The sequence below is a fragment of the Meles meles genome, chromosome 5 (assembly GCF_922984935.1).
Source record: "Meles meles chromosome 5, mMelMel3.1 paternal haplotype, whole genome shotgun sequence".
In the NCBI taxonomy this organism is placed as follows: Eukaryota; Metazoa; Chordata; class Mammalia; order Carnivora; family Mustelidae; genus Meles; species Meles meles.
In genome coordinates this window covers 41728591-41740049 of record NC_060070.1, presented here as the reverse complement: position 1 = coordinate 41740049, position 11459 = coordinate 41728591, and the positions used below count along the sequence as shown (strand labels likewise).

Sequence of the window (11459 nt, the reverse complement as noted above, 5' to 3'; positions counted from 1 at the left end):
TATGAGAGACTCTTTGAGAACCCTGTATGGCAGCATTTTTTTCCCTTTACTTTAAAATTCCTTTGTCCTCAGAAGCCTTGACAGGGTCATCAACTATACAGCACAAAGAGAAGTTAAAAAACATGTTAAAGGGTGAGTGTAAAACGTGATGCTTCCAGTATATGCTGGCGTGCTTCTGATGGATTCCATCTGTTGCTTTAGGGTGAGGATCACTGCCTCAGGGAGGCACTTGTCTTCAAGGGGGAAGAGTAAACGCCAGCCATGAAGAACCAGTAATGCCTCCTCCTGGCTGACTGAGCAGGCCAGCGGCAGGTGTATGTTGGGATCTGTAGAAGCCAGAGGTATGAGGATAGAAGGTATCATGTTCTCGAATCAGATGAAAGACACATAATGGGATGTGGGATGAGTGGCTTTTCCCATCTCTCTGGAAAGCGAAGGTGCTCAATGGGGACAATTGGAAACCCATTCCACTCGGAGCCCTATTACAAGGTGGGTGTTAAACATCGAATACAGTCTTGCCAGTGCATCCTACTTAAGGGGGGGAGGGTGATGGGTTGGAGAAGAGGGAAAAATTCTAGAGCTGTTTGAAACAAGATACAACAAAACTGTTGGCAGGGACTGGTGTAGGGGTAACCAATCTGGGAGTCCTCACTGTATCCTGGAAGTAGATATAGTTCCCTCCGAAGGTGCACATTCGAAGGAAAGAGGATGGCTGCTGCCCATTTGGGCAGGACAGTGTTTGAATGCCCCTCTTCTGCAGACGGTGACTTTATTCTGTTTCAAACTATGATTGTTACTCCCACTACAAGTGCAAGTGGGAAGGTCAAAGTAGCGAATGACTGTCAGTTCTAAATGACCAGGTTTCTTTTGTTCCTTTCTTTCCTTCCCTTCCCTTCCACTTCCTCCTTCCCTTTCTGTCCTTCCTACTCTCCTTCCCTCCTTCCCTCCCTCCTTTCTCTTTCTCCTTTTTTTTTTTTTTAAGATTTTTTTTTCCTCTTCTTTTCTTTTTTTTTTTGACAGGAAGAGAGACACAGCGAGAGAGGGAACATAAGCAGAGGGAGTGGGAGAGGGAGAAACAGGCTTCCTTCCGAGCAGGGAGCCCAATGTGGGGCTCGATGCTGGGACCCTGGGATCATGACCTGAGCTGAAGGCAGACGCTTAACAACTGAGCCACCCAGGGGCCCCTCTTTCTTTTTTTTTTTTTTTTTTTTTTTTTATAGATTTTATTTATTTATTTGACAGAGAGAGATCACAAGTAGATAGAGAGGCAGGCAGAGAGAGAGAGGGAAGCAGGCTCCCTGCTGAGCAGAGAGCCCGATGTGGGACTCGATCCCAGGACCCCGAGATCATGACCTGAGCCGAAGGCAGCGGCTTAACCCACTGAGCCACCCAGGCGCCCCCCCTCTTTCTTTTTTAAAGATTTATTTATTTATTTATTTATTTGAGAGACCACGTGAGCATGCACACATGATAAGGGGAGAGGAGCAGAGAGAGAAACCTGAGCAATCTTGGAGCTGAGCACAGAGCCCAATACTGGGCTTGACCCCACAACCTGGCTGAAATCAAGAGTTGGACATCTAACCGACGGTGTCACCCAGATGCCCCTAAATGACCAGGTTTTCTTAGTAAAAAAATTTGGGACTAAGACCCACCTGCTTTTTCAGAATGGATTGAATAACTTCATATCTTCTGGCAAAGGACTGTATTTGACCTCTCACACCTACAATGTTACGACTGTATTGTTTCGCTAACAGTTGCTAAACCCATTATATGCTCCCTGGAAGCCCTTGGTTCAGTTGGGTGTCCAGGCAGTGGAATTCAGTACCTTTTAGTTTTCTCATCTGGCAGGTGGGGTGAGGCCAGGCACGTCCTGTAGCTCAGATTTCAGCAGCTCTTCAGATATGAGAACGTATTATTTATGGCCTCTTCGACAGCTTAGCCAGACCACCCCAGTCCAGTGTTAACTCTTGGTCATGTAGCCTGCCTGCCCTTCAATACCTTGCTTTCCCTTTACATCAAAATCCAGGACTCAAATAATCAAATATCCTTTTGTAGTTTCATGTATTTACTCCCTTAACCACAATTCTGAACTCCTTGCCCTACTCATCATTGTATCTTGGTATTGGTTTAATGCTCCTTTCTCTCCGGTTAGTTTCTTTTAGCTTTCTGTTTTACTCATTCATTCATTCATTTATTCATTCCCTCTACTCCCAACATGGAGCTCAAAGTCACAACCCCTATCAAGAGTCACACACTCCACGGACTGAGCCAGCCAGGCGTCCTAGCTTTCTGCTTTAAATTAGACCTATTACGTTGAGATAATTGTAGATTCACATGTTCTTGTATGAAACAATAATACCCTTCACCCAGCTGCCCTCAATGGTGACATTTGGCATAGCTATCGCACAACACTGAAGCCAGGAAATTACGTTTAATGTCTTTATCTGCTCTCACAGGCACTGGGAATTTTTTTTTTTTTTTTTTTTTTTTTTTTTAAAGAGTTTATTTATTTGACAGACAGAGATCACAAGTAGGCAGAGAGGCAGGCAGAGAGAGAGGAGGAAGCAGGCTCCCTGCGGAGCAGAGAGCCCGATGCGGGGCTCGATCCCAGGACCCCGAGATCATGACCTGAGCCAAAGGCAGCGGCTTAATCCACTGAGCCACCCAGGCGCCCTGGGAATTTTTTTAAACTTCAGTGTTGAGGATTCACATTAGCATTATCACATTTTTTTATGTCTCTAATCAGATTAATCAGGTAGCAGGCAAGGGTCCAAGCTAGAGGAAGACACATAGCTTCTCTTGGAGAAGAGATTTCCTAAGGCCTCCAACCCTGTGATCTGTAACACAGGGATCAGAGGCAGGGAAAACCAGCTTACAATGCGTAATGATATGTCTTTATTTCATCAACAGAAATGGTGTCTAGACAAAATTCAGTTAACACTAGCAATTCAATTGAGTGAAAAATTTTTTTTTGCACAATAGTGTATTTACAATGAGTAAATGAAGTTTCAATTCATTAGTTCATAGCAATATTTTGTTTTCCCCCAAATGGTAAAAATTCTTAGTTACAGAGAATAAGCATCAACAGCCATTTCATTTTTACAATTAAAAACCACAACGAAAACCACAATCACTTAGAAAAAAAAAAAAAAAGACAAGCCTAAGAACTAGTACAATAAAATGATGCATTAAGTTACATTAATCGCATAGAATCTGTGTAAAAAGTATGTAGAAAAACACCTGATGTAACCTGTTACAGTCGTTGAGCAGTTATGAGAGGTACAGAGGGTTATACAGGTAGATATGTGTGAAACTGTCCGTATTGTTCGACCTGGGGAGGAAGAGAAGAGGGGCTGTGGCCCCTTGCATACACTGAGAAGACCCTGTTTTGAATATGGCCTCTGGAGTTTGTAAGGCATATATTAGAGGTGCACTTGCATCAGACTGGTTCTGGAACAAATTCTCCCAGGCCCTTCTGGCCTCACGAGCAAAAGGTGGTGCTTGCCTCGAACGGCTCACTGTGTCTGACCAGCACCCGGAGCTCCCAAGTGCATTTGGAATCTTCCTGGTCACTCACTAGAAGTGGCAGGTCTTTTAGGTCCGAGTGTGAATGGGCATCCCAGCATTCACACACGCCAAATGCACCATTAGGACCCCGTGGGGGTCATCCCCTCTGCCTGCAGACGTATTTTGGTAGGAGACTTAGCATCATCGGTAGGAAAGCCCCTCTTTGTCCAAGTCCCTTCCCTCTTTCCTCACATACGTGTCCAATCAGCCCCCCAGGAACACTTGGCACTGAATGAATGGTCTTGGTGCCCTTCTGCTTCTAAGGAGGGCCACTGTTTTAGCTGAGGTCAATAAACTGGAATGAAGTGAAAGTCAGAGTTGTTTATCCATCGCTTGATAGCAAGATGCATGCACCACGCCACAACATGAAATCAAAGCGACAAAGTGGGCCTCTGCGACCAACAGAATGGCAGCCTCAGGTTCATAGTATAATTAAAATGCACTGACACTCATTTGATATAAATATTATCTCCCAGGGTGGAGTGTAGGAAAATACTATACACTTCCTTTTCTTTGCAAGAAATGTTTTTGCACCGTCGGTTGAATAATTTATCTTCAATCTGCCACAATAGGTCCTTTCTATGTACAAATACTATTTGCACACACTTTCCGTGTACAAATATCGTCTGTTCTGCGGCATCAGTCTTTGATGCCTGGGTCAGGAGATGGCTCAGGCGGTACTGAGAACCTACAGACTGTCTCCACGCACACGGACGTCCTGCACGCACATCGACTCCACGCAGGGCACTGTGCTGTGGACTGACTCGCCAGTAACTGCGCCTACAACAAGATCCTCAATCTAGGAAAGAAATACTAACTTATGATTGAATGAACAGTTTTATTCTTAAAGGAAAAAAAAAAAAGATTCTGCCCCTCAGTCTATTTATAGTATTTTGAAGACAAAACTTGATGCCTGCTCCCTTCCTCGTCTGCGACTCCTGAACTAGAAGCCATAAGGGAGCAGGTTAAAGTCATTTATTAATTAAGCAGCTGCTAGTTTCAATGGGGTAGAATGTGGAGATCCAGCCAGGTAGGTCTTTTGTAGCCAAGCAGCTTTGCAGGCTCTACCCACTTTGAGAGGGTTGTGCTCCACAGGATGTGGAGCAGCATGTAGGGACAGGATTCTGGGATTTCTTAAAAGGCTTATAGTTTATACACTTTTGTTTCTTCTTCTTTAAAGGCAATCATAAAGTATTCAGAAAGAAAGTGGAGGTTTAGGCCTTTTTTTTTTTTTTAATGAAGATTTTAAGTCATCTCTGTGGGGCTTGAACTTACAACCCTGAGATCGAGTCACGTGCTTTACTGGCTGAGCCAGCCAGGCACCCCTAGATCTCTTGGTAATACCTTCGAACTTCACATTGTGGCCACCTGATTTCTAGCAGTTCGCTGGTGCAAGTCCTAGAGCTGGTCCCTGGCCTCCTTTTTAAGGAGAAGTGGCAGTTGGCATTCTAATTGCTAGCTTTTTTTTTTTTTTTTTTTTTTTACTTCCTTGGGAAAGCAATAAAAGGATTAAATCCAAAGTCATAGTGCATCTTAAAAGCAGCATACTTTTAGAAAGACAGTTAATAAATTACTCGTACAATATACAAAATAATGTTTTATACTGCAGCATCACCTCTGACGCCTGAGTCATTGTGAGGGAACCCGGAATTGAAATAGCAGGATGGCCTAGTCAGTTTGCCAGCTCTGTTTTGTTTTTGTAACAGTTTTGTTCCAGAATCAGTACGTAATGAAGTCCGATTTTATTCAAGGCACCCCCAGATAACGCAGAGAAACAAACACATACAGCAAAGCACTCACCTGCCCAAAGCCTGACCAACCTGAATGAAGCGAGGTTGTCTGGACACACAAGTAGGACACAGGCAGATCCAAGGGGAGGACTAGATCCAGGCACATGGTAACAAGCCATGGGGCCTCCGCCATGGTCCCCGCCCCAACAGCTCATGCCCACCTATTTGGAGACCCAACTAGGCCATGGCAGGGATCTTCTAAGCACTTGATGGTGGGAGGGTCCTTTATTTTTATAAGGAAAGACCTTTCAGAGCACAGCTACATGTCACCGTGCTGTGCAAACACTATTCCCTGTTCTTAACTCGCTTTTCCTTTTCCTAAAAGACAGAGGCTACACCAAGGTATCCCACGTTAAGGAGACAGGCTGGTTTTTTTTAAAAACTCCGCTTGAGGCAGTTTGGATTCTGGTCCCCAGCTAGTCCTCCCTTTGAATCAACCCGCAAACAATTCTTAGGAACACGTGGTTCAGGGTAGCAGGAGACAAGACAGGTCACACAGACAATTGCACAAAGCCAGTCACTGTTTATGGTACATAGTGAACAAAATCATAAGTCGTTAAAAAAAAAAACTCTAAGAAATGGAGTCTTTCAAGCAGTGTTTTTAACCAGTTCCCGTAGCAGGGGTTTGGTTGCTGAAGAGAGAGAAAAGCAGCTGGGCGGGGGGAGGGAGGTGGTGGCCGGAGAATGTGGGCAGAGAGGGTGGAGGGAAGTCAGGAGACCCCCTCCCCCACCCGGACTTGGCTGTAGCGCGTGCATGCAGCCCAAACAACAGACTGGGGGGAACGGGGAGACCGACGGAATGTGGTCAAGATGACCAGTTTGCACACAAGCTGTCACCAGGGTAGATCACACCAACAGGCTGGTTTGGACCTGGTGATGAGACGAGCAGGAAACATTCTTTTTTTCCAAAAGAAGAGGAGGTCACTTAAAAAAGGCAACAAGAGAGTTAAAAGACAAAATACTGTTGGCTGACTCTACCACCATAACACAGACCTGTGGTACCTCACGTGATTCCCATTGAATTTAAATTCCAGCTGTCACCAGTTTTCCACAAAGGCAAACTCCACTGTGAAGCACAGAACCTTTCCACTAGGCCAAGAAATTCTAACCGCAAAAAAAAAAAAAAAAAGGCAGCTCCAATTCTGAGCCGCCTCAGAATCTGTCTCAGACTAGCACACGCACATACACACGCACATGAGGAGAAACAGAAACCCAGAGGCAGGTTTTAAAAGCGGAACTATTTGAAAAGAAAAGCCTTTTTTTTTTAATCCTACTGCATGAACCAACAAATTTCTGGCATTCATACATATTTAAACATTTAGCGCTAATATTTGTACAGAAAAAAGTTAATACTAAAACATATGTTACTATGATTTCACTTTTCGCCTACATCATATACTAATTTCCCCTTTTACATGCAGCTTTAATATTGTCCAAACAATGGCACAAATAAAGAAACAAAGTCAACCATCTACTCCCCACTGCCCACCACCCCATCCCCACATCAAACCTTTCGGGACTCTTCCCTCAGCCAGGCTGGAGGGCCCACCAGAGGGGGAGAAGGAGGGACTCCTCCTCCTCTTAGGCTGGGGGCAGGGTCTGGGCACATCTTCCTGTAAACATGGCTGGGGGCCAGCACGCCCCCAAAGCCAAGGAAAGCTGCTCTCTATGGGTTGCAAGCCAACCAGTTTTGCAGCAAGAGAAGAAAATTATCAGGTGAGGGTAGGGGTGTGTGTGTGTGTGTGTGTGTGTGTGTGTGTGTGTGTGTGGTGAGGGTAGGGTGTGTGTGTGTGTGTGTGTGTGTGTGTGTGTGTGTGTGTGGTGAGGGTAGGGTGTGTGTGTGTGTGTGTGTGTGTGTGTGTGTGTGTGTGTGTGTGTGTGGCGGGGGAAGGGGCAGGGCAGGGAGGGCTCCTTGGCCATATCGTGTCCAAAGCCTCAGAATGAAATCTGTCTTCAGACAAGAGACGAGCAGAAAAACCCCAGAATTCAACTCAAAGCATGTGGAGAAAGGAGGGAGAAAGAAATGTTTTCGTTTGCGTCAGGGACAGAGCCCAGGCTCACATGTGCCCCCACTCTCTCCTACTCTGGGTGAGCTGCATTAACCCAGGACGCTGCTTACACGCAGAACACCAGCTGCTGTGACTCAAACCCACTCCAGGGAGAGGTCCTGGGAACCCAGCTGGGCAAGGGGCCTGGGCAGGGGAAGGGGGGTGGGGCGGGAGTGGGGTGGCTGATCAGCCAAATCCTTCCAAGAAGTTCCTCCTGTGCTGCCCTTCCAAGAGCAGGCAGAGGCCCAAGGAGGGATTGAAATGAGTGGGACTCGCCCTCTGGGTGAGAAAAGAGTTCTAAGTTGATTTTTAGGAGCCAATGCCTGCTGAGTTCTGGTACAAAATCATGGGTTCCTGCTGTTTGGATGCACTTTCGAGTGGACGTCCAAACTCTCTCCCCACTTAGGAGTCTGAACATTCAGCATCAACTCTGAACTCTCTGCATCTAAACTTTGCTTCCGGGAAAGGTGGGGAGGAGGTGAAATATAAAAATATTCAAGCAGATTATTGTCTACACATCCTAGGATGAATTCATTATTTGGCAAGATTATTTTTCCTACATAATTATCACCTGAGTCCTTTTTAATTAGCTAAAATGTCTTACTTTTCAACTAAAAGCAAAGAATATACAGTATACTTGAGTTATATTGAAGTAATAACAACTTCATTTAAGAAAATAGGTTTGACCCAAAACTCAGTGCAAGTGGCGAAGTTGACCATGACTGTACAGTATCTGCAAGAAAAAAAAAAAACAAGACAAACCACGACACTCAGATGACACCGGCCGACGGTGCCCAAAGCAAACCAAACAACAGAAACAGGGTCGGAAATAAAACCTTAAAAAAAAAAAAAGCTCCCAACATTGAATTCTGTTCCATAAATAAGTACAAATTGAAATTGAACTGTGAAGCAAGAAAAATGACCATGTTAACAGTTACCAAACTAGTTCTAGCATTGGAGACAAAAGAAGAGGAATGTTGGAACCTGTTGATAAATGAGAAATGAAGTTTCCAGTTTTAGGATGAGAAAATTGAGGCATGCAGGACTTTTGCATATGGATATATATATATATCTTATATATATATTATATATAATATGTACAGTCTAGCTATAAAACTTTGATGTGTATAGAAGCTGTCTTCAATGAAAAAAATTGAACATTCAGAAGAAATTCCTGAGATAGGGTTTGTGACATGGGCCACTGAGAAAAAAAATCCGTGGTTGGGTCCTAGAGGTGTTATAGTCTATCCCTGTTGAGACTGAAATTAACCCACAGACAGGCAGTGTCACCACCGCTGTCTTTCCTTGCCTGGGCAAGGGGTAGCACCATTGTGAAGGGAACTGTGTATCACTCCCGCGTGAAGAGAGGAGGGAATACTTAGAAACAGTATTGCTGCTAAGAACGCTGTAGTGTGCACCAAATTCCTTCTTGGTTCTTCCAGACAACAGATGAAGAGCACCGCAGGCTGACCGTAGAATACCCAGGTGGGCGAGGTGGGGAAGCTGGGAGGCGGGCCGGGTCACTAGGTGTACTCTTTCCTGGGCTGCTCATCGGTCGTACACTTATCAGTCATCTCCTGGCAGAAGTCCACGGTCACCGTCTGGCTCCTGGATTCCAGAGCAGGCGCCCTCTCTGAGAAGGGCTCAGCGCCCTCCGGCCTCCTGGAAGTACAGTTCTCCTGGGCGCCGCCGGGGGCCCAGGGAGGCCCGGGCGGAGCGGCCACGGGCTCCAAGCAGCAGGGCGCGCCTTCCCCCACGGCGCACTGCGAGGCGGCCAGGTTCTGCTCGACGCCCGGAGGTGCGGGGTTAATACTGGAGGCTGGAGGCAGGCCCATGGGTCTGAGGACGGGGCAGTACCGGTGCAGGGCCTGGATCTGCTCAGGGCTCTGGATGTCGCGGCAGACTTCCTGGGAAAGGCAGGAGAAGTTGTCCAGCAGCTCCCCCATGCAGGCTTTCAGTTGGTTCCTCTCTGACAACAGCTTCTCTTTCTCACACACCTGGACAATAGAGGAAGGAAAAAAAAAGGCCCCATGAAACCTGAACGGGAAGACAGAAGCCCTGGTTTCTGGGGGATTTCCAGCTTCCATTCCTGCATTTGGTATGACAGGGTTACTCGTGAATGACAGATGAGGCTGGGATCTAGGAACCTACAAGACGTGTATTCAAGGAGCCTGGACACTAGTTTCCTATCTGAGTAGCCTATCCCGGTGTGCCATGCGCCTGACGCCTCCCCCGGGGCAGCTCTCCATCCCTCTCTGGGGTCCGCTGAGCGACCAGCAACATTCCCACCAACCCGAGGGCTGTAGGGCCTCCAGGCTCCGGTTTCCTGGAAGTGAGGGTTTGTAGAGCATCAGTTAGAAAACTCTCAGTCCCAAACTTGGTCGTTGAAAAATCTCCCCCAGTGTATTAGACTGCCATTTTTGAAAGTCAGAAATTGGCCGATTCCAACTTCATGACATTTTGGGTGGGGGGCGGGAGGAAGACCCATGGTTGCGGGGCGGGGGAGGGATGGACAGGTGGAGCACAGAGCATGTTTAGGGGAGCGAAATTACTCATTGTACAGTCGCTGTGGATGCATTGTCCAAATCCGCACACCATACCACACCAAGAGTGAGCCCTGACACAAATTATGGACTCCGGCGATTACCCCGTGCGGATTCGGGTTCCCCCCATTCAGGTGGGAGGTGTCGATAACGGGGAGGAGGTGAGTGTGTAGGGGCAGGGGGCAGGGGCATTCAATTTTGCTGTGAACCAAAAACTTCTCTAGAAAGAAAAGTCTACTGAAAACAAATCACAACAAAGAGCGGCTCTGGGCAATTTCCCATGGTTCACTCAAACCTCAGCAGGCTTTCCGGCCTCCGCGGTGGTGGGACAGACGGGACACAGCGGGTGCTGTCGGGGACAGGGGGCTGCGCAGCGCGTCTGGGGCTCGGGCTCTCCCTACACACGGGAGGGGCCGACAGAGGCGCGGAGATGAGCCCTACCTAGCCCACTAGCCTGGGGTTCCGAGATGTCCTCCAAGAAAATCCCACATAAGCTCTTATGTTCCTAAAACCCACCATCTTGCCAGAGACATGAGTTTCGCTGCTGGAGGGGAGGCTGGTGAAGGTGTCACCCCACCTCTCTCCACGGGGAGCGAAGATGCGGAGGTGCACACGGGGTGCACACGAAGAGAAGAGGCAACCGGACCTCACCCCCAGAGGGGAGGGGAGAACGGAGCTGGGCGGAGTTGTGTGTGGGGGGGGGGGGGGAGAGGAAGCGAAAGGCGGAGAGAGAAGCAGACACAGGAGGTGGGGGCTCCGACACGGTTGCTGCACGTGCTGCTCACGAACGCAATCTGGCAGGCAGCGTGGGCATGTGTGTCGGAGACAGAGATTTACACGGGGAAAGGGCACCTGCTAAAATATTTATAAATTTATCAAGAAAACATGTTTTAAAAATGAAAAATAAACAGATGTACGAGTGCAAGTTGAGAGAAATACATTATGCAAGTTTGCAAAAGCTGAGTGGCGTGCTGCAGGCAGCGTGGGCGTGGGGAGCGACTGTGCTGCGCTGGGGACTTGCAGGGCCCACCGGACAGGTCTGTCTCCACCTGCCAGCGCCAGCCAGGCACCCGGGCCAGGTGAGCGGGCACCGCACCGCGGCCAGAGGGCGGTGAATAAGAAAGCGCAGCCGGGAGGTCTCCTTGTGAAAAAGCTCTTAACGTTTGTGGCCACGCAACCTGGGGGCCTGCAGCTGGGAGGCCACACCACCCAGGCCCAGGAGGGTCATCTCAGTCCCCATTCTGCCACTGACCCCCTACTGAGGTCCCAAGGGTCCCGGCCACTTTTAGGGAGAGGAGAATGAACTGCTGCAGGGACAGTGTTTTGGCTCTCCATAGGAAAGGTAGTTATAAACCCAGGCCCTGTTTACAGGAGTGAAGCTTTAAGTAAAGACAGTTGGACACTGATGAGCACACGAGTCTGTCAGTGCAGCAACAGGGACTATTATTGAAGGGGTTCCCAAAACTGGGGGGTGGAGATGCAGGGATGCCCTCTCCGTTTTTCAGCTGAAC

General features: G+C 47.8%; 1 protein-coding gene across 1 annotated transcript in view; it reads right to left on the bottom strand.

The window, feature by feature from the left end:
• Positions 1-8636: 8636 nt before the first annotated feature.
• BACH2 (BTB domain and CNC homolog 2) overlaps positions 8637-11459 on the bottom strand; it is a 144215-nt gene continuing 141392 nt past the window's right edge. Inside the window, exon 5 of the mRNA XM_046005743.1 lies at positions 8637-9402. Coding sequence (XP_045861699.1) covers positions 8929-9402 — 474 coding nt within the window. The 3' untranslated portion in view covers positions 8637-8928. The remainder of the gene's footprint in view (positions 9403-11459) is intronic.